Here is a 26,449-nt window from a genome sequence, read left to right as displayed (position 1 = left end):
GTTGACGTCATCCTCAGCTTTGTAAAATTGCAACCCAACCGTGAAGAATGGGAAGTTACAACGTAACCCTGAAGGACATTAGTGAAGTCTCATCTCTGCCACTGGCTAGTTGGCTTACTTTATGGGTCTATTTGTCTCTCAGTGGGGTGAGCAGTCTCCTTGGAAAGATTGTTTTTGATGATTAAAGGAGAAGCTGTCTGTAAACTCTAAATCACCCTAAAAAGCCTTCCTGAGAGCCATTAAAAGTGACTAGAGTGTATACTGAGCATTTGCTTTGTGTGTGGAGTAGTTACTTTTAGCCTTTCTTAGATCATTGCTAGATGATCATCATTGCTAGATGATCTAAGAAAACATGGCTCTTTTGCCCGTTTTTGCAAAGGGTAAAATAACATTTGTGAAATCTGAATTAGATCCTTAGAAACACAAAACCCATGTTTTGGATTGACATTCTGAATTTGCTTGGATACATGGTTTCTTAGTTTGTCTTTGTGAATATATATGTTTTTGAAAGCTAATCCTATAAGTCTTCATCTGAGTCAGTCCCATGGTTCTGATATTTTCTCCCAACGGTAGTCACCTGTGGCTTTTGGCAATTGTGACTTTGACACTTTATTATTTATCATCATCTTTATAATAGCAGGTGTCATGCACAGTGTGTTATAGGCTTAGTGCCGATCAAGAGTGAGTACTGGAGGAGAGGTTGGAAAAGAGGTCTTCCAGTCTAGTGAAGGAGGTTATCTCCTACCTAAATAACTAATAGTAATAGTTGGAGTATTTTTAAATTTATAAAATGCTTTGTACCCACATTCTCATTTAAACATTAATAACAAAGCTGTGAGATAGGCATTATTATCCTCACTTAAAAATGAGAAAATCAGGGTGCCTGGCTGGCTCAGGTGGAAAAGAATGTGACTCTTGATCTTGGGGTTGTGAGTTCAGACCCCATGCTGGGTGTAGAGCCTACTTAAAAAAAATGACGTGTGTCTAGGTGGTTCAGTCAGTTAAGCGTCCAACTTTGGTTCAGGTCATGATCTCACTGTTTTTGAGTTCAGGCCCTGCATTGGGCTCTATACTGACCGTGCGGAGCCTGCTTGGGATTCTCTCCCCGTCTCCCTCTGCCCTGTCCTGCTTGTACTCTCTCTCTCTCAAAATAAATAAATAAACTTAAAGAAAATGAGAAAACTGCAGCTTGGACCTGCCCAAGGTCCCTCAGCTACTAAGTGGTAGAGCCTCTGCTCTTGCTTCTAAAATCCTGGTACCTGCTTGTGTGAAAGCTTGGAGCTGAAAAGTACAGGGAGAATATGGGGAATGGTGAATTCATTGTGAAATACACACAAGACACTTGGGAGAACAGAGGAGATGAGTAACAGGAAATGAGTTAGAGAATGAAATTGGGGATGGGGAGTAAGGTTTTTTTTTTTTTTTGGCTATAATAATCAAAACAGAGCTTAACTAACACTGTGTGTATGTATAAATGAATAAAGTTTCCTTCTTTCCCTAGGGAATAAAGTATCTCTACTTTTGTCCATGAAGAGGTATGTTGTAGAGGTTGAGGAATTTCATACTTGTATTTATAGTTAACAAGCGACAAAGCTGAATCTAGAAACCAGTTTCATATCTGTAGTTGGCTTCCCTCTCTGGTCACTTAGGTGTTTCATCTTCTGTGCTTGAACCTGTAGCGTAACAGTAGGATTGAACATCATATGGGTATTTGTAATTTGAAATATGTCGCTTTTAACAATTTTAATGTTATTTTTTCAATAGCCTAAATTACAACATGGCAAAAAAATCTTAGAGGCAAGTAGGGAAAACACCTGAGTCATCTAAAGAGATTGTGAATGCTGGGCTCAGGTATTCGGGAGCCTCACTAGGAGCCATGACAAATGACAAGAGCATATACTGAGTTCCTCCTATATGGATAGGACAGTATGCTTAGGACTAGAGGTACAAGTGTGTGAACTGTGGTCCATGCCTCCCCTGTGGGAGTCTGCTTGAGAGAAAAAACTATCTCCACAAATACAAATGATAGTACAGTTAGGATAAGATCATTCTTTTTTTTTAAAAAAAATTTAATGTTTATTATTGAGAGAGAGAGAGAGACAGAGCACAAGCAGGGGAGGGTTAGAGAGAGAGGGAGACACAGAATCCAAAGCAGGCTCCAGGCTCTGAACTGTCAGCACACAGCCAGACATGGGGTTTGAACTCATGAACTACGAGACCAGCACCTGAGCCGAAGTTAGATACTCAACTGACTGAGCCATCCAGGTGCCCCAGGATAAGATCATTCTTAAAGGATGAACTTGTTGCCCTTTAATGTGAATACTATACTATTTATTTATAATTAAAGCTATTTTAACTAGGATATTTTCAAGAATACCCTGTTGCTTTGAAACCCTATTTATTTGTTTGTTTATTTATTTAGAAAGAGAGAGTGCTTGCGTCTGCGGCCATACTACCCTGAATGCCCCAATCTCGCCTGAGAGAGAGAGAGAGAGAGAGAGAGAGAGAGCGCGAGCGCGAGCACACAAGTGGGGGAGGGGACAGAATGTGACAGGGAGAGAATCTTTTTTTTTTTTTTTTTGACAAAGAGGGAGGGAACAAGTGAGCAAGAGGCAGAGAGAGAGGGAGAGAGAGAATCCCATGAGAGAGAGAGAGAGAAGCAGGGCTCAAGCTCATCTGATGTGGGACGTGAACTCATGAACTGCAAGATCAAGACCTGAGCCAAAGTCAGATGTTTAATCCACCGAGCCACCTAGATGCCCAGAGAGGGAGAGGATCTTAAGCAGACTCCACCACACTCAGTGTGGAGCCTGACATGGGGCGCTATCCCATGACTCTGGGATCATGATCTGAGCCAAACTTAAGAGTTGATTTGACTGACTGAGCCACACAGGCACCCCCAGAACCCAATGGATTTAATAAACTAATAAATTCTTCCTTAAGGCTTGTAAGGGCCTCCAAGAGAAATCCCAAGTATTGTATGTCATTGACCAAAGAAAGGAATGCTGAGGTCCTTCCTGGAATTAATTGGGACTAGAACTGCTTGTGGGCTACCCAGTGATGTGCTGTTGGACGGTGGTAGACAAGATGCTTGGCAATCACAGCTTTTCCGTTTAAGTTTTCTCTTCAGTCTTACACAGAAATGGTAATAACTGTTAGTGTTTTTACTAGAGGAAGAAGACTTTATGATAAACTATTTCCCATTTTGCTTTTCTAAAATTGCCTTTTACTAAAAGTGTTTCCATATTTTAAAATCTTTTACAAAAAGAGAATGGTAGACCAAGAGTCTCAAAGGGGAAGATAGAATACAGAGGAATAGCTGGCTCTTGTTAGGAATCATGTCATGAGAGCCACATTTATCAAGTATTATATTTACTACATTTGTCAAAGTAGTATGTATTGGATTTTGGGGGGTCATTAAAAAAAACTTAAAAAAATATACATTCCTTTGATGCCTGAATACCTCAAGTGAAGAAATCAGTGTTTTATGGCTTTAGCACAAGTCAAAGCAGAACAGATTTTGCTCTCACTAAAAATGTGTATTTTTTTCTTGTGTGGACCACAACAGAAATTGTACTCCTCGACCCTACAAAGATGGGATCCATTGAAGTCATGGTATAGCTTATGGTCAAGGGTACCAATCTGAACTGTCCAGGGAAGTGAACAACTAGTATTGTTTTTAAGACCATTTTTTCTGTTAATTAAAAAAGAACCCCTCTCGGGGCACCTGGGTGGCTCAGTTAGTTAAGAGTCCAACTCTTGGTTTTGGGTTCTTTGCTGATGGCATGGAGCCTGCTTGGGATTCTCTCTCTCTCTCTCTCTCTCTCTCTCTCTCCCTCCCCCTCCCTCCCTCCCTCCCTCCCTCTCACACTCTCTCACCCTCTCTCACTCCCTCTACTGCTTACACTCTCTGTCGCAAAATAAATAAAAGTAAAAAAAAAGAACCCCCCTCTTTTTTTTTAAATTTAAATCCAAGTTAATTAACATATAGTATAATACTTGTTTCAGGAGTAGAATTTAGTGATTCATCACTTACACATAACACCCAGTACTCATCCTAACAAGGGCCCTTCTTAATGCCCACTTAGCCCATCCCTTGACCCAACACCCTTCCAGCAACCCTCAGTTTGTTCTTTGTATTTAAGAGTCTCTTATGGTTTGCCAAAAAGCAAACCTCACTCTTAAAGGTGTTACTTTGAAGATAACCTATTATGAGATAATTAAATTATACTTACTATAATTTTTTTTTTTTTTTTTAGAATTTCATGTCATCCATTTGCAATAGTCTTTTTGAAGCACTGTTTCCTGGGTCTTCCTATCCAACTAGATTTTCAGCTTTAACCATTTTAGGCTCAATAGCTGAAGTCTTTCCAGTCCCAGAAGGTAAGCTTTCAATCATGTCCAGAGAAAGTATTTTTTTTCTTGGAAAATTGCATACTTTTTTCAACATTTTGTTTTATTTAAAGTTTTAGTTTTGTCATCTTTTGCTTAGGTTCTTATGGGAGGTTTTATTCTCACTATATAATTCTTCTTTGGACATAATTAAATTTGTCATTTAGGGCCGTAAGGCTGAGGAATTGTTTTCAGTGATCATGATTTCCCAACCCCAAACTACGGGTTTCATGGATTATGCTTCTGATGAGAAGACTGGCCTCTTGCACCCCCCGATCCATGTTTTGCTGTTGTAAGATAGTGTCCTTTGAGTTCTTTAAGTTTTAAAAATTAAAAAAAATAATAGCTGCAAAATAAAATAATAGCTTCTTTATGTAAAACATTCCTCAGTGAGTCTCTTGGTTAAAATGTGGTTTCCCTTATATGTTCTCAGTTTCATAAGTCCCGATCTGGTTTCAGAAAGACAGTATGTGGATGTCATTTCCAGGCATTCTGGTTTAATGATACCCTTTATTTCGCCTGTGGGGTGCTCGAGAGGATGAGCATGTAACTTGCTTCTGAGTCAGTTCTTTTCCTTTTTGACAACAAATAGTTCTTTTTTGTCCCTGCCCTTAATTAAGTGTGTACGTTTTAATGTGGATTTCTTGTTTGTGCTCAGTGTTCCGTGACTGTGGTTAAGTAGAAAAATATCCTGCTCAGCTGTTCTTTTGGAGGGAGTGGCCAGCGGCCCAGGAGACTTTATACTGTAATTGGGTTATTATTATTTTTAGTTTAAATTTTTAGGCAAACGAATGCTCTGGCGGGGAGGAGGACGGGTTCTTGCTGTTAGTGCAGCCCTGCTTCATTTAAAGAACACCATTTTTATTTCCAAGTTCTTGTCATTTTGAAAAGATTCAAACCAAAAGCAGAGTTTCAAGAAGAGTTCACAAACAGCCACATACCCTCTACCTGGATTCGTCAATTGTTAATATTTTGCTATATTTGGTTTATCTCTCTTTCATTATTTTTTTAACCACAACACAATAGTCAAATTGAGGAAATTTAATGTTGGTATGATGCTATTATCTATTATATAATCTGTAACCAAATTTGCCAGTTGTCCCAATAAGTGGCCTTTCTTAGAAAAAAATTTTTACTGTGATCCGGGAACCAATCCCAGATCACACGTTGCATTTCATTGTTATGCCTCTTTAGCCTCCTTTAATCTGGAAAGCTTTTAATTTCATGACATTAACATTTTGGACAATGTGTCTCCATTTGGGTTTGCCTTATTGTTTCCTCAGCATTGACTCAGGTTGTGAATTTTTAGTAGGAATAATGCACAGGTAATGTGCTATTCCTCCCAGGGCATCAGGAGGTACATGATACTGGTTTGTCCTGTTATTATTTATGGTGATAAATTTGATCACCTGATTAAGATAAGTGTGGTAGGCCCAAAATCAACTGACAAAAGATAGCATCAAATCCTTAGAACCTGTGAATGGGAACCTTACCTAGAAAGGGGGCCTTTGCAGATATGATTAAATTAAGGGTCTTAAGATAATCCTGGATTATGTGGGTGGGCCTAAATCTACCACAACGGTTGTTACCAGAGAGGCACAGAGGCAGATGTGACACACAGAAGAGGAGGCATCAGCAGTGGACATGGAGATTGGAGTGATGTGGCTTCAAGCCGTGGGACTCTGGCAGCCGTCAGAAGCTGGAAGAGATGAGAAATGAGTTCCCCCTTAGAACTTCCAGAGTGAGTGTGGCCCCACCAGCACCTTCTTATCAGACTAATCGGACATTAGTCAAAATGGATCCAGTACTGTGAAAAACTACATTTCTATGGTTTTAAGTCACCAGGTTTATGGTAATTTGTGACATCATGCACAGAAAATGAATACAGGGCTATCCATCCGTTTAAGGAATTTCTTAATTCCTCCTAGAACTTAATGTAGAAGATAAGGTGTTGCCTGAGAATGATAGATTGTCCATTTAATAAAATTTTTTCTGTGTATTTAGTGTGGTTAGAGTTGCACCTAGGTGTATGGGAAATAATACTAGGCTGAATTAATACTGGTAATTTTTTTTAAGTTTATTTATTTTGAGAGAGAGAGAAAGACCGTGGCAGAGGGGCAGAGAGAGGAGAGAGAGAATCTCAAGCAGGCAGCGCCGAGTCCCATGCAGGCCTCAGACTCACGAACCATGAGACCATGACCGGACTGAAGCCAAGCGTCAGGTGTTTAACCTGACTGAGCCACACAGGTGCCCCAATTTTAGTAATTTTTAAATTGAGAGAGTAGTTTAATATATTTATTTAGTTAGTTTATTATTATTTTTTAAAAATTTATCTACTTAGAGAGCATGTACAAGTAGGGGAAGTGTGGAGAGAGAGGGAGAGAGGGAAAGAGTCCCAAGCAGGCTCTGCATTGCCAGGATAGAACTTGACTCGGGACTTGAACTCATGACCTGAGCCAAAATCAGCAGTTAGGCGCTTACCCAATTGAGCCACCCAGGCATTGGGAATAGTTTAATATATTTAAATGTACTTTAAAAGTGAAAAACCTGAGTCTTCTTCCTAATGAGTGAGTCACATATAATTGGGCAGTGACTAATATCACAGTAATTATGTTAATTAAACAACTGGAAGGTAATGCAAATGGAGCAAGCCATACTTTACTCATTAACTGTAAAGGAGGCCTAAGGGGCAGGACTGTGAAATACAGCGTGGGAAACATAAATTCATTCTTCATCTTTATCTCAAGAACTTGAATGTGGGTTTTTCTATTATTTTACTGATTTGGGATTAGCCAAAATCGTTTCTGCCTTTACTCAAGTATCTCTTAAGTTCAAGAAGAATAAGTCACATGTATCTTTTCCACTCAGAATAAAATGTCATGGTATTCATAGTGAAAAATTGGATTCCACAATTATATTAAAAGGGTTTGCTCAGCAAGTACTTATTTAGTGCTTATTATATGTCAAGCACCCAGGGATATGCAGTGTATAAAACAAAATGCTTCCTATTAAAAAAAATTTTTTTTTATCTGAGAGGGAGCAAGAGAGAGAGTAAGCGTGAGTGGGGAAGGGGCAGAGAGAGAGGGACAGAAGGAGAATCCAAAGCAAGTTCCATGCTCAGCATGGAGCCCAATGGAGGGCTCAATCCCACAACCCTGGGATCATGACCTGAGCCAAAACCAAGAGTTGGATAGTCAACAGACTGAGCCTCCCAGGCGCCCCCCATTTTTGAGCTTAGATATTTTAGTGAAGGGAGACAGACAATTAATTAACAAATAATACATAGAATTTCAGATGGAGATAAGTATTGTGAAAAAATATTTCAGGGAGGAAAGAGGGGGAATATTGAGTGTCTAGGAGGATGGGAAGCTGTTTCGTACAGTGGTATCAGAGATGGTTTTAGATTTGAGCAAAGCTCCTAAACAAGCAGTGGGTCAAAGAAGAAATCACAAAGGAAATTAGAAAATACTTTGAGATGAATGAAAACAAAAGTATGATGAAGCAAAAGCAGTGTTCATAGGGAGATTTACAGCCATAAATGCCTACATTAAAAAAGAGAAAAGATCTCAAATCAATAACATAACTTTACACCTCAACGAATTAGAAAAAGAGGGGCAAACAACCCACAATTAGCAGAAGGAACGAAGTAATAATATGATAAATGAATGAAATGGAGAATAGCAAAGCATTATAGAGAATCAATGAAAGCAAAATTGGTTTTTTTTTAAAGTTTTTTTTTTTTAAAGGTCAACAAAATTGACAAAATGTTTGCTATACTAAGAAAAAACAAAAGAAAGTACAAATAAGATCAGAAATGTAAGCAGGGACATTTCTACTGACTTTATAGAAATAAAAAAGGCTATAAGACAATACTATGAACAATTGTATTTTCAATAAATTAGATAACTTAAATGAAATGGAGAGATTCCTAGAAACATAAAATTACTGACTTAAATAGAAAATTTAAGCAAATAAAAATTTGTAGCAAGTAAGAGATGGAGTCAGTCAAAAACCTAGCAGCAAAGAAGAGTCTAGAGGGAGTGGCTTCACTGATGAATTTTACCAAACATTTAAAGAATTAACATCAGCCCTTTTCAAACTCTTCCAAAAAATTGGACAGAGGGAACATTTCCAAACTCGTTCTGTGGAGCCAGCCTCCACCTGATACCAAAGCCAGATAAAGATACCACTTTGAAAACTATAGGCTGGTATTCCTTATAAACATAGATCTAAAAATTAACAGAATACTAGCAAACCCAACCCAATAGCATATTAAAAGTAATATCCCCATAACTAATTAAGTAGAATTTATTCCAGGAATGCAAGGTTGGTTCAACATAAGAAAAAATAGTCAATGTAATACACCACATTAAAATGAAAGGGAAAAGAAAACATGATAATTTGTACTAATGTAGAAAAGTCTTGACAAAATTCAAAATTCAGTACCCTATCATATAAACAAACACTTAGGAAACTAGGAATAGAAGGGAGCTTTCTTTCTTTCTTTGTTTTTAAAACTTTTTTTAACATTTGTTTATTTTTAAGACAGAGAGAGAGCACAAGCAGGGTTGGGGGCAGAGAGAGAGCGAGAGGAAGACACAGAATCTGAAGCAGGATCCAGGCTCCAAGCTTGTCCACATAGAGCCCGACTCAGGGCTCAAACTCAAGGACTCTGAGATCACAACCTGAGCTGAAGTTGGGTGCTCAACGGACTGAGCCACCCGGGTGCCCTGAAGGGAGTTTTCTTACTAGGCTAAAGGACATTCACGAAAAACCCACAGTTAACCCCATACTCAATGGTGAAAGATCGAAAGCCTTTCCTCTGTGATCAGGAACAAGATACAGATGTCCACTTTGACCACTACTGATCATAATTGTACTGAAAGCTGTAGCCAGAGCAGTAAGGCAAGAAAAAGAAATGAAAAGCATCTGAATCGGAAAAGAAGCAAATTTGTACTGAGATATAAATGAAGTGACAGACACTTGATTTCCTTGCTTTAGGAATTTCACAGGGTTGCACTCACTTGTGAGTTAAGATTAAGTAAGATATGCACACCATATTGAACATCATGCCTCAAATTAACATAGGAATGTTTTCAGGTATTATCAGTGGTTAATTTGTTAAATGTTCTTCACGTTGTGCTGTGAACCCCATTATTCCCATAGTTGTCTAGTCTTAATCTTAGATTTAAGTGGACTTGGTAACTACCATCATTTTTTTGTGATAGCTTTTCTGTTCATTTCTTGGATGGCTGAAACTCATCTTTTCTTTGAGAAAAGTTTCTGGGGAAATGTTCTTAATTTCTTACACCTTCAGAAATGCTTATGTTGCTATTATACTTGATGCTGGAGTAGGATTTTGTTGTATAATTTTTCACCACACTTTTCCCAAGGATGTTGTAAGCATTGCTTCACTATCTTCTAGGACTACATGTTGCTAAGACAAAGAATAAAGCCAGCTTAATTTTTTCCATTTTGTAGATGAATTTTATGTTTGAATGACCAATTTTGTGTCTGAATGACCAAAAGATTCCTTCTTTATCATTGATGCTCCATTTATGTCATTGATTATTCTGTGTCGGTTTAACTAAGATGGTTGGACTTTGGATTCTAGATCAAGACATTTTTACAAAGATTTTTTTTAAAAGATATATTCCTAAATTTGTTTTTACTTATTTAAAAACTAACTTAGGGATCTTTTATATACACCAGAACCAAGAGAATGAAGTGGTTTTAAACTAAATTTTAAAAAGTATTTTTTATTTGGGGGACTTTATTATTTTATCATTTTGGGAAGTAAGTTAAGGGAAAATTATTCTTTATGGTATTGTGGATAAACTATGAAGTGTGAATTTTTATACTAATTTTCTTTCAATTTGACCAAATAAACATGTCGATTTCCTTTTTCTTTTATTAACTTGAAAAATTATTATTTATTTATTAAATTTTTAAGGTTTATTTGTTTTTGAGGGAGAGAGAAACAGTGTGAGCGGGGGAGGAGAGAGAGAGGGAGACAGAATCTGAAGCAGGCCCCAGGCTCTGAGCTGTCAGCACAGAGCCCGATGTGGGGCTCAAACTCTTGAACCGTGAGATCATGACCTGAGCTGAAGTTGGTTGCTAATCCAGCTGAGCCACCTAGACACCCCTATGTATTTATTTTTTAAAGTAAGCTCCACACCCAATGTGAGGCTTGATTCACAACCCTGAGACCAAGGGTTGCATGTTCTGCTGACTGAGCCTCTTTTATTCACTTTTAAATCTTTTTCTTTTTTTTAGGTCAAGTTCAAACAGTGTATCAGCTGAGTCATGATATTGATGTCGGTCGTTTCCAAACACTAATGGAATGTTTTACTAGTACTTTTGAAGAAGTGAAAATTTTAGCATTTGATCTTCTGATGAAGTTGCCAAAAACAGTTGTACAATTTCAGGTCTTAAAACTTTTCCTATGTAAATGTAAATGTGATAAATGCATGAAAGCTTTCTATTTTTTGCAGCAAATAAAGCAATCTGTGGATTGCCCAGGCTCTTTGTATCTGCCTTCTTACATCTTCTGACTGTTTCAGGTATCATACTTATACTCTTGTGGGATGGTAGGTCGGAGGAGGTAGGGATGGATGATGGGGAAGGGGGAAATACTGTAAGAGAAAATAAAGTCCACCTCTGTGAGCTTTGCTTTTCTTATTGTTTGATAATAAAAGGGAGGTGTAAGAAGCAGTAGCTTTTATTGCTCACAAGATTTTGGTAGATTTCAGTTAACTGCGGTCTCCCCAGTTCCTGGAGACGTGTTAATATTCAGTCAAAACACATCACTTACGGTAACTTGAGCGTTTTGAGATAACATCCTTGCTATGTTGACTGGGAAGCTGGGTATAAGTGAGGTAGAGAACATGTTTCTGATCTGCCAACAAGCAATAGCTAAACTGAGACTGAAACTCAGAGCGCTTGAGGTTAACACCAGTCCTCTTCCTCGGCATCCTAGCCCAGCCCCAGCCCGAAGAGTTGTCTCTTCCTGACAGCGGGCACTTCCGGCGGTGCGGGGAGAAGTGAAGGTGGGCTGGGAGTGCCAGCACAACATGGGGTGCCTGGCTCTGCCCTGGAGGTGTATTCTGGGGCTATGAGGTCACCAGCAGCTGTGGCTCCCGAGCTTTGCTGTGGCTTTCTGTTAGAGCTGTATCCAGGCCAGAGACACCCACAGGGGCTTCAGCTGGGCCATGGTCTGTTCTCTGGCTGCTGGGCTCTGTTTAGGGCGGGACAGCTTATAGATGCCATGGGATTCGACAGGAGCGCATGTCAGCTGTCTGTTTCATTGGCTTCTTGATGGCCTTGTGGTGTCTCAGAGCATCTTTCAGGTGCCCTGCTAAGCAGAAGCTTCTTTTGGTGCTTAGGCTTTGAACTTTCATACCTTTAGAGTGTTTAAAGGAGATGTTTTCTCTTCCTGTATTTTCTTTCTCCGTTCCCACCTTCCCATCCTTCGTGCCCCTTCCATTCATCACACTGAAGCCTTGTATCATGTAGGTGACTCATACTTGGCAAATATTTTGAGAATATCTTGAGGGGGGAGGGTGTATTATAACACCTATATGAAAGACTTGGTCCTTTGCGATAACTTTAAAATGTTTTTAAATTGTAACTATTCTCTCCAAGGACCTATGTGTATATATATGTATATATATATTTTCTGTGTATATGTTTTTGATGACACGTCTTTGTAATACATGGTTTTACTACTCAGATAGTCTCTTGCCCTTTTTTCTCGTGGAGCTACATATCTAAGATCTTTATATTATATTTTTCCTGATTTCAGACGATAGAACAACAAAATTTTAGACTCCAAAGGTCATTATTTTGTTTTTTGCGAATTGTTAGTTAAGCAATTCAGGGACTTTAAGTTACAAAAAATGGCTTAGATGCTTAATTGGTTCTTTCTAATATTAATTTAGATTTGAGCTTTTGGCCTCTATCTTTATATTTTTTTGGCCACAAAAAAATTAAACATCAAATGGCAAAGAATTTAAACTGAAAGAAACAGGTATTTGAGTCAGTATGTTTGTTATCCATTAGAAATAAATAGATTTCCAATTAAATTAAATATCAGTGTACCTATCACCAAATTGAAAATTAAGTTTATAATGATTGTTTCCCCTCGTATTAGTTCTGAAATAATCCTAGTAAAATTAATATTATCGAACAATGAAAACTTAAGTCCCAGTGTGCTGAACATGCAGTTTATCTACTGTGGGTTTGGAGCTAGGACCCACATCTCCTGACTTTAGCCCAGTGCCTTTCTGTGCATGTTACAGTGAACTGTCTTTTTTCTTCTTTAGGACGAGCGTGTGAGTGGATGTTTCTATGAGATAGAGGTGTAGGAGCTTGATGCAGAATTTCTGAGGCTGATATGAGCACTTTTTTTATGTTTTTTAAAATTTATTTTTGAGAGTGAGAGCACGAGCAGGGGAGGGTCAGAGAGAGAGGGAGACACAGAATCCGAATCAGCCTCGGGCTCTGAGCTAGCTGTCAGCACAGAGCCTGATGCGGGACTTGAACCCACCAACTGTGAGATCATGATCTGAGCTGAAGCTGGACACTTAACCAACCAAGCCACCCAGGCGCCCCAGAGCACTTTATTTTCTACACATTATACATGGATCGTCACCAGGAATAGCCTGGTGGATTTGTTCTTTTGTGTGGATTTGTGTTTTTCTCCATTGAATTAATTGAATGGAAAGGGGGGGGGGGTAAGGGCAGGACTATGCTGCCCAGGTAAAATAAACTTCAGTATACAAGAACTCTATATGGAAATAACAGAGATGATCTGGCCATAATCATGGCAGAGTTTCTACAGGATAAAGCATATTACTGCTGGAGAAAGAGGTATTTAAAAAAAAAAAAAAAAAGCATTACCAATGTTGAATTTCCCAAATGAACTTAGTTTCAAGATCCTCACTGCTAGTGGTGAGTAATAATAATCAGTAATTACTATAATAAAAAGCCTAACCTGTATACAGGGAGAAAGGGAATTGAATTCATGTGTAGATGGAGTACAGTTATGTGGCAAGCTCTGTTTTCAAAGATGTACTATTTCTTCCAATTAAAGACACGTTTCCGTGACAGTTACTGAGTCTGTGGTTTATTCTAGGATTCAGAGAAACTGCAAGGCTTATTCTGGGCAGCATTAGAACTCAGCACAAGCACCAAGCCGTATGACTGTGTGACAGCTTCGTACCTGCTGAACTTCTTAATATGGCAGAACGCCCTGCCCTCAGGTCTGTCTGCCTGCTCACAGACTCAGCAAGCTGCGTGTGGTGGAGAGACGTCTGCCCTTGTGGCGGAAAGGAACACGTTGATGGGTTTGTACTGAATAAATGACCCTCTACTGTTGCTTATCGAAACCAGTATCAGTCTCACTATTCATTTAGTTACCATGGCTTAACGTTTACTTTTTTTTCTATTTAAGAATTTACTAGCATATGAGAATACTGTGAATTTCACTTTTGCAAGTAAATAGTTTACTCAGCTATGATGCAGTTTCTAAACAGAGGGTTCATGTTAAATAAATAGATATGTAAATATACATGAATACAGCTCTTACTTAAATAGGACCTTTTGGGGTGCCTGGGTGGCTCAGTTGGTTAAGCGTCTGGCTTCAGTTCAGGTCATGATCTCACGGTTCGTGGGTTCGAGCCCTGCGTCAGGCTTTGTGCTGACAGCTCAGAGCCTGGAGCCTTCTTCAGATTCTGTATCTCCCTTTCTCTCTGACCCTCCCTTTCTCGTACTGGCTCTCTCTGTCTCTCGAAAATAAATAAAAAAGCATAAAAAAATAAAAACAATTTTTTTTTACACAGGACCTTTTTTCCTGCCAAATATTGTACTTTTTTTTTTTTTGCAGAAATTTTACTATGTCTACAGCCAGATCATCTTTGCTATTTTTGTATAGAGCAGAGTTTCTTTGTCTATCAGGGTTCATGCTTTCATTGGCTGTCAACTCCTGCCTTTCACTCTTCTCCTACAGCCAGTTCTAAGATCTAGGGTCTAAGTTGGCTGAGGCCTAATGATTTCCAATGAATATTTGTTGGGGATTCATGTATTTACTTTTGTGCTGATAAATCTTCCATTTTGGAATTGTAAGGACAGATAATGGATTTTTATTTAAAAAAGAGAGAGAGAGACGTCAGATATAGGAAGAGTATTAAACATTGTTCTCTCCAAGATGGTAAAAAATGCCGTGAAAAGAGAACTGATGATGGGAAAAAATTAGGAGGCCCTGGGTAGTCTGGTGGGAACGTGGCCATGGGTCTGGGGATGGAGAGGTGACAGTGCTATGGGAGATGGCATTTATCCACTCTAGTTGCTTCAGGGCTGGGCTTGGAAGGAGACCCTGATACGTGATAGGGAGAGCTTTGCTCTTGGGGTAAACTGGGGAGTTCAGGTACAGGATTTATTTTATTTATTCATTTTTTAATGTTTTTTAAATTTTATTCTTGAGAGAGAGTGAACTAGTGAGTGGCAGAGGGCCAGAGAGGGCAAAGAGGATCTGAAGCAGGCTTTGCACTGACAGCAGAGAGCCCGATAGCAGGGCTCAAACCCATGAACCGTGAAATCACAACCTGAGCCAAAGTGGGACGCTTTAACCCAGCTGAGACATCCAGCCGCCCCTTATGTAGATATTAAACTCAAGGCATTTAAAAACTTTGTGAAATTTTTTATGCATACAAAATATATTTACTTGTATATGGGATTTAAATAGTAATAGTATATAAAACTGTAGAAGGTTTTATTTCTAAGCTAGGTGATAATACACAACTTAAGTACAATAGCACCCATACCTTTAAAGCCTCTCCTTTGTCCTGGCTCGCTCCCCTTGCCATATAATTACTTTCCTATGTTTTGTGTTGATTTTCCATCGTTATTTTACCAAGATTTTGCCACCCATGTATATTTAATTAAGCAATGTATTATTTACTTTTACATGACTTTGAATTTCATATAAATAGTACCATATGTAGTATACAAATTTACTGCAATTTATTAGTACGTTCTCCTGTTGATGGGCTTCTTTTTTCTAAATAAGTAATGCTGATGCGATGCTATTGTGTTCTAATAGACAAATGTGTAGGGGTTTATGGTAATGCAAAAGAGTATCATAGCCTAGTCATAAAATATGTGCATCCTCAGTTTAACTCGAGGATGCCAAATAGATTTTTAAATTACATTCCTTTCAATAAATTATGAGAGTTGTGGTGTATTCTGTCATCACCAGAACCTGCCCTTGTCAGATTTTAAAGGTTTATGGAATATAAAGTCGTATCTTGTGGTTTCCTCTTGCATTCTTCTGATTGCTAATGTAATGAAACATCTTTTTACATGTATATAAGCCATTCACTTCTCCCCTTCTGTGAAATGTCTTTGTTTAGTTTTCTAGAGGGCTATTTGTCATTTTCCTATTGATTTTTAGGACTTACTTATATATTCTAAATGTTAATAATTTACTGGTTAAACATAATTCTAAAATTTCAACTAAAGCTCCTGGCTTGCGCTGGGATAACTGGATAGCTACACACAAAAGGATGAGGTTGATCCCACTACTTCATACCATATTACAAAAATTAGTTTACAGTGAATCAAAGACCTGACTACAAAAGATAACAGTAAAACTCTTAGTAGAAAATATGGGTGTAAATCTTTGTGATCTTAGGTAAGGTGGTGGTTTCTTGTGTCTGACACTCAAAACACTAGCAGACAAAGAAAAGATAGATAAATTGGCCTTCATTCAAAATTTGAAACTCGTGTCTGTCAAGGGTACAATTAAGAAAGTGAGAAGACAACCTGTAGAAAGGGAAACATATTTGCAACTCCTTTATCTGATAGAGGACTGGTGTCTAGAATATATGAAGAAGTTTTACTACTCACTAGTGGAAGGCTAGAACCAAATTTAAAACTGGACAAAGAGTCTGAATAGACATTTCTCCGTAAAAGATAAATGTGGAGAATAATCACATAAAAAAATGCTCAGCATCATTAGCCAGTAGGGAAATACAGTCAAAATTACACTGAGGAAGCACTTCACACCTAGTAGGGTGGCTGTAAACAAGAAATAGAGCTGATAACAGGTGTTGATGGGGATGTGGAGAAAATGGTGCTCTCACATGCTGCTGTGGGAATGTAAAAGGGTACAGCCACACTGGAAAACAGTCTGGCAGTCTTTTGAAAAGTTAAACACGGCATTACTTTATGACCCCACGGTTCCCCGCTCAGGCTGCTATAACAAGATACCATAGCCTGGGTGGCCTAAACAATGGACATTTATTTCTCACAGTCGTGGAAGCTGAGGAGTTCGAGATTAGGGTGCCAGCAGTTTTGGTTCCTCGTGAGAACCCTTTCCCTGGCTTCAGAGAGCACCCTTCTTACTCTGTGCTCACAGGGAGGAGAGGGAGCAAGCTCTGGTCTCTTCTCTTCTTATGAGGACTCTAATCCCGTCACAAGGCCCCACCCTCACGACCTCACCTAAAATTAATTACTTCCTAAAGTCTCCACTTTCAAATACCATCACATTGGGGGGTTAGGGCTTCAGCATGAATTTTGGGAAGGACACAAACATCTAGTCCATTCTGGGCATATATACTTACGAGGAATGAAAACCATGCCCAAACGAAAACTTGCATGTGCATGTTCCCAGAAGCATTATTCATAATAGTCAGGAGAATGGAAACAGCTTCCATGTCCATCAACTGATAAATGGATAAATAAAATGTGGTATGTTCATACAACGGACTGTTATTCAGCCATTAAATAGTGAAATATTGATACTTGCTACAACATGGATGAACTTTGAAAACATTATGCTAAGTGAAAAAAGCCATATAATATGAAACCATTTATGTATGTCCAGAATTGGCAAATCTGTAGAGACAGAAAACTGAGAAGCTTAGGGCTGGAGAAGGCGAGAGCTATAGGGAGGGGAGTGACTGATAATGGGTAAGGTTTTTTTTGATGGGGAAAGGATTAAAATGTTCTAAAATTCACTGTAGTGATGTTTGTACATATCTGTGAATATACTAAAAACCATTGTCTTGTGCACTGTAGGAGTGTAAATTGTATAGTATCTGAATTATATCTCAATAAAGCCAGTATTTTAAAACAACAACAACAATAACAACTGTTCAAATAGCACATGGCACACGGGCCTGGGATCTCATACCCCAGAGAGAGGGTATCTAGGAGGAAGGATTCAGAGTAAATGCTATACATGGATCCAGGAAGTTAGGGAAAGACACAGTTCTACCTTCAGTGGAAATGAATAACAGGCAAGATAACTTTGAAAGATCTCTTTATTATTTTTTTAATGTTTATTTTGAGGGAGAGAGTACATACGTGAGGATGAGCAGGGGAGGGGCAGAGAGAGAGAGGGAGAGAGAGAATCCCAAGCAGGCTCCATGCTGTCCTCACAGAGCCCCATGTGGGGCTCAGTCTCACAAGCCATGAGATCATGACCTGAGTCAATATCCAGAGTTGGACGCGCAACAGACTGAGCCACCCAGAAGCCCCTGAAAGATCTCTTTAAAAACAACAACTACAAAAACGCTTGAGCATAAAGCTTAGTTGAATTGGATGTTTTTGTGGCCACTGTTGAGCTATTCACAAATTTATGAATGTGTTTTTAAATTGGTATTACTCTGGGTTTTTGTTTGCTTTTTCTAGTTATCAAATGCTTGTTGGAAAATCTTGAGGAGGACGTGTCTCAGGCTGAGAATTCTCTGCTTCAGGCAGCAGCGTCGTCCCCACTGTACGGGCGAGTCCACTGTATCACCGGCGCTTTGCGGCGCTTGTCTCTGAAGTAAGTGCATCCGCAGCTCTCTGCTGAGCACGCATTTCTGAGCTTTCTACTCGTATTGGAATGTGTCCTAGGAAAGGAGTGTATTGCCTTAAACAGAATTCAAAATTAGATTTTAAAATGTACCTGTGTATACGTCTTTTTATATGGCTTAAGTAGTTCATAGATTGCACAGTTTTGAAACAGATTCTTTCGACTTCTTCCATGTCATAATTTCCATTCACGATTTTTGGCTTTTTCTACAAATCTCCCTCCTGTCTCCTCTTGCAGCAGCCTGCAGTTGGTGAGTGAATGGAGGCCTGTGGTAGAGAAGCTCCTCTTGGTGTCTTACAGGCTTTCCGCCGTGGTGTCCCCGGTCATTCAGAGTTCCTCCCCAGAAGGCCTCATCCCAATGGACACTGATTCAGGTCAGCGGATGAGAGAAGCTAGAATTACTATATTTTTTGCTCATTACTCCCCCACCTTACCCTCCCAAATCATTTCTTTGGGAAGATATAAAAGTGAAATAGGCTGGCCAAGGAATTACTTAGTATGCTTAGTAAGCTTTTCTGCCATTTTAGTATCTTTGTATCTTTTTACTCTTAAAATTTAAAACAACTAAAACAGATAAATAAATTGGGGTACAGGGAAAGTGCTTTTTCTTCTGGGGTGAATTGAATGGTCTAATATTTCGGACCACCACCTACTAGACAGCAGCTGGGACTGGGAGAGTGGGCAGGATAAATCGGAGAGGTGGGCTTCAGTCAGAGGGGGCAAACTGTTAGGAATCTGGAATGAGGAAAGAGCATTTGATATACAAAGACCATTTAATAAAAAAAAAAAATAGGAGAAGATACTCAAAATGCCCCAAATTGAACTTAGGAACTTTCATCTGTTTTTTCCCTCCCAACCCCTGTGTCGTTGCAAATGGCCCTTCCAAAGATCCGTTTATGCAAGTCAAGAGCCTAGGACTGCTTCACATCTCTCTCTCCTGCTCCTTACATGTTGCCTGTCCTCACGTTCCTTCAGGGGTATCCGTTCTCTTTGTATCTTCTAACCTTACCCCAGGCTCTTCTCTCTTATTCGGATGACTCCAGGGGCCTTCCAACTGGTTCTCCCCATCTCCTCTCAGCTCCTTCCATTTCCTTTTTGCTGTATCCACAGCAATCCTTTCTCATATAATTCATCATGTTACATATTATCTCTGCTTAACCCTTGCTCTCCGCACCACTCCATCTCCCCTTATTTAAAATACTTGAGTGACTTCAGACCAGGTCCTGTGGTTGTTGGGCTCCTGCAGCCTTGCCAGTCTTGTTTCTTACACTTTCTTCTTCCCAAAGCATTCCACATGGAGTTGTTGCAATTTAATTAACAGGGATCTTCTCGATACTTTCCTCCCTTGTGCTTTGCAAGCACCTGGTAGAAATAGGTTCATAATAAATATTTGTTATAAAGAATAAATCAGTGCAGGAATGATTCCTGAAAGGATAGGAACTAAACTCAGTGTGTGGGATGGCGTAGGTGGCATAGATATACCTGTTATTACAACAGCCAGAAGGGCCTGGATGTGAAAGGTACTCTACTAACAGGAGTATTCCTTTGAACACCTAGAAAATCATGAAGAAAATTTACATTTGGTGTTGAAACATAGTTAGTGAATGCATTTTGGAGTGCAGATGAGAGTCTTATATTAAAAACACACTGAGCATATATCATAAACACCCACTTAAAGTAACTTGGAGTTGTTTGTTGGCACGAAAATGTTAGATTTTGTTCTTAACTAAAAATGAACAGGCAGATTGATGCTGGTTCATGATCCTAAGACACAGTTACTTGTTAATTTTGGCTGAGAGTTGACCAAAATTTGATGTTTTAGTTTTCCTACTTGAACAGGACATAGGAATAAGGAACTTCCAATCTTAAAGCTGATGTTTGGATCAGGCAAGTACCAGTATATTCCGGACAAGAAGTCTTGAATGTTTGTCACCTATTGTGGGTGGAGCCTATAGAGTATGCTAAAATTCTGTTTGTTATTCAAGTTTTAAAATACTTGTTGGTCTCAAAAACAGTCTGTGGCCCACAGACTTTTCCTTGGCTTTTGCCTTTTCTTTTTTCCTTTGGTTGTCTCCATGTTTCCTTTTTTTCCCCCACACTATCTGCCATGCATCTGAATTCCTTGAAAATGTTTCCTCTGAAAGCCATGAAAATGAATGGGTCACATTTTATTCGGATTATCCTTTTTTTCTAAGTCTTTCCATGGTTTCTATTTGGAGCCAGTGATACTTTTTTTTTAAGTTGATTTATGTATTTTGAGAGAGAGCGAATAAGAGAGAGAGAGAGAGCGCGCGTGCGAACGAGCATGACCAGGGGAGGGCAGAGAGAGTGAGAGGGAGAGAGTGAAAGAATCCTGAGCAGCCTCCATACTCAGCACGGACGGAGGCTGACTAGCAGCTCGATCCCACGACTGTGAGGTTACTACCTGAGGCAATATCGAGAGTCGGATGCCTAACCAGCTGAGCCGCCCACGGTGCTCTGCCAGTGATACGGTTTCATGGCTGGCAAAATTTGTTTTGGCGATATTTCACAGAAGTCACCAATGAACACAAGACATTGGCTGAATCATCATGGTAGCAGTTTGGGTCTTTAGATCTCCCCTTAGACCTAAAATGTAAGTGTATGTAACAGGTATACAAAATATTCATTCTTTAATTCCTTAGTTGGTTTCAGGTGATTATTTTCCTTAACATATTTGACCCTGGCCAGCTTTATGACTGTGTCATGTGCTCATTCCCTCAGCCCGAGTTACTGAACTGCTGCCGTGAGCCAGCTTCTGGCGTAGGCGCTGGCGACCCAGCGGAGAACAGAGTGGCGCATTCATGGAGCTTACATTTCCTCATCCATTGAGTGCCTAAGAATAAATACGAAGTTCAGTATCATAGTGGGGCTGTAAATCATACCTAGAAAGCAGTATATTGCATAATTTTTTTCAAAGTCAAATATAGAGTCTTTATAATATTTCTGGGCTATAACAATTTTTTTCTTTATTTGTAAATGAACTACAATACAATACTACCTTAAAGATTGTTTTTGTTGTGGTGGTGTCTTACCTCTTAAAACAAAATTGAACTTTAGTGCCCTTTTCCCCCAGGATTGAGCACCATATTTGAGATTTTTAGACTACACTAGAAAAAGCGATGTAAATGAGATGGGGGGGGCGTGTCTTTGTCCTATATGGAGAGTTTCCGTTGTATTGGTTTGTCCTGTCTTAAACCAATTTAAAATTTGTCGTATTTTCAAAGCACACTCAAGTGTCATGAAGACCTTACATAAATAATTTTCACATCATCTACCCCATGTGTCCCTTCTAATAGAGCCTATTATCAAGTATTAAAAATCACAAAATTTGTGAGGTCAAAGAGCCCCAGGGAAATTTGCGTGGGGTTTGGAACTGGAGTTTATGCACTCCCGTCTCTCCCACTCAGAGTCAGCAAGCCGCTTACAGACGATTCTGAGTGAGATTCAGCCACGAGACACTAATGGCTACTTCAGTCAGGCCCGAATACTGAAAGAACGTGACAGCTTTGATGTGGAGGACTTGAATGCCAGTGTGCCGAATATTGGTGCTTCTGCAGAGATCAAAGGTAGCATGTGTAAAATCAGCATTGTGATATTGTGATCAGTGTTTCAGTGACAAAATATACAAAATGCTCTTTTTATATATAAAGCAGGCTGCAGATGTTTGCAGAACATTTCTAGAAAATAAAGCCATTGTGATTATCAGTGATTCATTTTGGGGAATGAGTTTCTAAGACTTTTACCAGAAAACGGTGCGTCCCAGTGCGTTATAGAAGGTGCTGCCACAGAAAGCTGTTGAGTGCTAACCCGTCTCCACAGCCAGATGGTGTAAGAGCAGTGGTGCTCTGTGAACTTGGGCTTGGGCAGCAGTCGGCTCCTCCGCTCCACGTGGTTCATTGTCTTCAGTGGGAGTCCTTCCAGCCGCGAAGCCTTTTAAGGGAAATCGACCTTATTGCTCAGTGAAGTGTGAGCTGCTCGCTGTACTGAGCCTCCAGAAGTTGTGTTCTTACTGCCTGTTGCTCATTCGTTGTTATTTTGTCATTTTCTATAATGTTATAAAAAGCCATCTGTAGGAATACCCTACTGATGTGTTACGTATCCTACATCCTCCACTAGATGGAGATAGAGTCTTGTAAAAATTTCTCTTTGTGATTTCTTTTTTTAATTACACCATATAACATCTAAATATATGCTTATCGTAATAGCTTCAAGCATCAGAGAGGTAAATTCTAATTAAAAACAAATTAAAGCCTTAATTAAAATTTCAACTCAGTGTTTGCATTTTACCTTAACAAACAAAAACAAAAAAAGAAATGAAAAAAATTTTTATTTCCTCCCCATCCCACTTCTTCCTTTTTTAATGTATGTGCTTTTAGATCTGTTCTATGTGTTGATATATGTACACATACTCTTTGAGTTTAGCAGGCTTTTAAAAAACACAAATGGGTTACATTATAAATACTGGTTTGTTGCTTTGCCTTTTAAATTTTCTTAGATATTTTTGAAATGTCAGCACTAAAATATTTTTTTAATTTTTAATTTTTTAATATTTTATTATTTTTGGTACTAAAATTATTCTTTAAAAATTTTTTTTTGATGTTTATTATTGAGACAGAGAGAAACAGGGCATGAATTGGGGGAGGGGCAGAGAGAGAGAGGGAGACACAGAATCTGAAGCAGGCTCCAGGCTCTGAGCTGTAAGCACAGAGCCTGACGTGGGGCTCAAACTCACAGACTGCGAGATCATGACCTGAGCCAAAGTCGGATGCTTAACTGACTGAGCCACCCAGGCACCCCTAAAATATTCTTAAAGCTAGAAAAAGAGAGTGAGCATAATTATTACTTACTGGCCATGGAATTTAAATATGTTTTGAAAGAGAATTTGTATTTTCCTTTGATTTTATAAGTTTTATCTTCCCTCTTCACTGATAGAACAGCCACTCTCACCAAGATGAATAATGAAGTGTATTTATTATAGTCAATTTACGGATGACCATGAGGCAGAGAGAGTTTGCTTCATTAATTCCTGAATGTTAGACTTAGTTTTGAAATGGTGTTGTGTTTGATGTCAAGATTTATTTTGAAAATAGCATGTTAAAAAATACTTAGCATGGTTCCTGCTTAGAGCCCATGCTCAATAAATGTTAGTTGTTCTCTCATGAATAAATATAACAATTGATTTGCTCAAGCAGATTATTCTTGGAGAAATTGTGAATAGTCTCATTCTAAGAAACCTGGTATGTGAGTAATCCAGTGTCTAGTATTGCAATAGTTTTTTTTTTTTTTAAGGTAAAGAAAGAAAGGCGTGTGATGTAACTGCTCAGATGGTCCTGGTGTGTTGTTGGCGAAGTATGAAGGAAGTTGCCTTACTTCTGGGCACACTGTGCCAGCTTCTCCCCCTGCAGCCCATGCCAGAGCCCCCCAGCGGATTGCTGACAGTGCAGCAGGTAGGCAGGTGTTGATTCCACCTGGTGTAATTTCTGGTCCTAGAACTCAACTCGAAAACGAGCAGGTTTTGAATTTTTCTTGAATAAAATCATACCAATGTCAGCTGAAGAAAAGTCTTAAGAGTATAGAAATTAGGCTTGTAGTACATTTGCAAACAATGGTAGTTTTAGAAATTTTTATTTTTCTAAGTGATAAATAACTGTCGGTTTTACCTTCTTTCTTCAGTATTACCATTTTAATTTTTAGTTTTCCATTTACCATATATAAATTTAAATTGTAAATTTAAATGAAATTATCTATTTAGCAAAATTCCCCAAACCTCTTAGGTTTCTTAAAGTTTTTTTATTTTTTTAATGTTTACTTTTGAGAGAGACAGAGTGTGAGCAGGGGAGGGTCAGAGAGAGAGGGAGACACAGAATCTGAAGCAGGCGCCAGGTCAGCACAGAGCCCGATGCGGGGCTCGAACCCACGATCCGTGAAATCACGGCCTTACCTGAAGTCGGGCGCTCAGCCGACTGAGCCACCCAGGCGCCCCAAATCTCTTAAATTTTTGAAAGGAAAATGGCGCACCGGAGTGGCTCAGTTGGTTGAGTGTCTGACTCTTGGTTTCAGCTCAGGTCATAATCTCATGGTTTGCTGTTAGTGGGGAGCCTGCTTGGGATTCTTTCTGTCCGTCTCTCTCTGCCCCTACCCCACTCACATTCTCTCTCTCTCTCTCAAAATAAATAAATAAATAAACTTAAGGAATATTTTGCAAAGGAAAAAAGTACTATATGGATCTCTTGCTTATGGATCTCTTGCTTCCCACTACATTGATAATAAAATTGTAGTCACTTTGGTTTTTGGCTGACTTTTATTTTAAGACCACAAAGTCAGGTCACCATCTGGGACTGTTCAAGTGACTTGAGTGCAGTGTTTACAAGAAATTAGCTTACCACAAGCATTTCATTTGGAAATACTTTAGATTTATTAGATTTCTGTTTTTAATTGATTCCCTCTTCCTTTCCACATGGTCTCAGCAAATCTCTTTCCCACCATTTTCCAGCGAAGATACATAACACGTACTTTCATTTGTACCCTTTATCAAATAAAGATTAATTTTCCCCCAGGGTGTTACAACATTTAAGAACAAAACAAATATCGTAGTACACTAAATGCTGATTATTTCTGTAATAACCATGTGACTAGTTCCATGGAAATCATGCTAATATTTTTATTCACACACTCGCCGTGGCCATGTGCTTGCATCTGGCTAACAGCTGGTCCCGTGATGTTGCAGGGCCCTGAGGTGGAGAGCGGCGGAGGGGAACGGCACACCGCCGGCATCGTTGTGTTCCTTATTCTCTTCCAAATCAAATAGGCGCAGTGTTCTAGAGTTACTTGCAGTCATTGCTGGTGACCAGCTGCAGTGCCAATGCCAACATCTTTGTAGAGGAATCCAGCTATGATTAATGATTACTTCACTGATGTGCGCCGTCTTACTAAGAAGTAAACATGTCCTAGGGTCTCTTCCCTGTCCAACTCCTCTTTTCAAGGACAAGTTAAAACGTCTAGTTCTTTGGGGTGTGTTGGGTAGTGTTTAAAAAAATTAGTTGGTGTAAAAAAAACCAACTGGGTGGCTCCGTCGGTTAAGCGTCCAACTCTTGATTTCAACTCAGGACATGATTTCCCTGTTTGTGAGTTTGGGCCCCATGTCAGACTCTGTGCTGGCAGTTCAGAGCCAGCTTGGGATTCTCTCTCTCTCCCTCTCTCCTTCTCTCTGCCCCTCCCTCGTTCTCTCTTTCCCCCCTCCCCCCAGTAAGTACACTTAAAAAAATTACGGGAAGCATATTTCACTTTTACTGTAATTGAGAAAGACCTGAAAGCTTTCTGTGAGAACCATCTGTCCTTGACACTTTTCACATAGCACCCAAATATTTTTGAATTTAATTTATGTGGGATAACCATGTTGAGACTGAGAATTAATATAAACTAAAAGAGATGTTTATAAAAAAAAAAAAAAGACAAAGCAACAGCAACAATAACAGAGAGATTCCCACAAAGCAAAGAATTCTTCTAATGGCTGTTTTCTTGAATACAAAATAGAATTTTGTTTTCCTGTAAAATGCTAATTTCTATTCTGATGAGATTCAGCCATTTTTCCATGTCGCTGTTCACATGGCGACATCACATTTTTGGTTTGAGAGGAAATAACTGAATGAGCAATCAAGAATGTACGTGATAGCCCTCTTCCGACCTTGACACCGTGCTACTTGCAGAAGGACTTTATTCTTGATCATACTGCCTTTAACTAAAGAAACGCCTTCATTTAGGGCCCTTTAGTCAGCCAAAATCAATCATCAAGAAATTAGTGTCATTCATATTGCTTAGAGGAGTCCTACTATTAAACATAGAACTTTGCTCCATGAAATCCTTTTAAATAAAAATACTTCCATGTACTTAAAACCGGTAAGAGTTAAAAGTATATACGTGACAGGGAGGATATAATTTATATTGAAGTGGCGGGGCCATGCCTGAGGTCCACCTTCCTCCCAAGGGCACAATCACCCTTATGACACTACATCTTTTGTGCACCTAGCAACAAAACCAAGAAATTGAGTCAATACCCAAGGTGCAGTACTGCACAGACCTGCACAGACAGAGCAGCGAAGTGACTTGTAGGCAGAAGTCACTTGTGGGGGAGAATCCTGGATGTGGATTTCTATTCCCAAGAATTGTAATAACCAT

At 39.2% G+C, this 26,449-nt stretch overlaps 1 protein-coding gene across 6 annotated transcripts in view; it reads left to right on the top strand.

The window, feature by feature from the left end:
- Window positions 1–26,449, top strand: part of THADA (THADA armadillo repeat containing) — a 316,857-nt gene that overhangs the window by 25,009 nt on the left and 265,399 nt on the right. For 5 of the 6 annotated variants that reach the window (XM_029937259.1, XM_029937256.1, XM_029937258.1 and 2 more), the window contains exons 15-21: window positions 4,260–4,383; window positions 10,669–10,820; window positions 13,529–13,739; window positions 18,088–18,223; window positions 18,491–18,627; window positions 21,682–21,840; window positions 23,564–23,721. In XM_029937259.1, the coding sequence (XP_029793119.1) occupies window positions 4,260–4,383; window positions 10,669–10,820; window positions 13,529–13,739; window positions 18,088–18,223; window positions 18,491–18,627; window positions 21,682–21,840; window positions 23,564–23,721 (1,077 nt within the window). Of the gene's footprint in view, window positions 1–4,259; window positions 4,384–10,668; window positions 10,821–13,528; window positions 13,740–18,087; window positions 18,228–18,490; window positions 18,628–21,681; window positions 21,841–23,563; window positions 23,722–26,449 lie in introns of those variants that run through there. The other variant, XM_029937262.1, reaches the window with a different exon arrangement.

The sequence above is a fragment of the Suricata suricatta genome, chromosome 4 (genome assembly GCF_006229205.1).
Source record: "Suricata suricatta isolate VVHF042 chromosome 4, meerkat_22Aug2017_6uvM2_HiC, whole genome shotgun sequence".
Taxonomy (NCBI): domain Eukaryota; kingdom Metazoa; phylum Chordata; class Mammalia; order Carnivora; family Herpestidae; genus Suricata; species Suricata suricatta.
The sequence above is the reverse complement of the archived record's forward strand: the minus strand, read 5'-3'. Positions and strand labels throughout refer to the sequence as shown.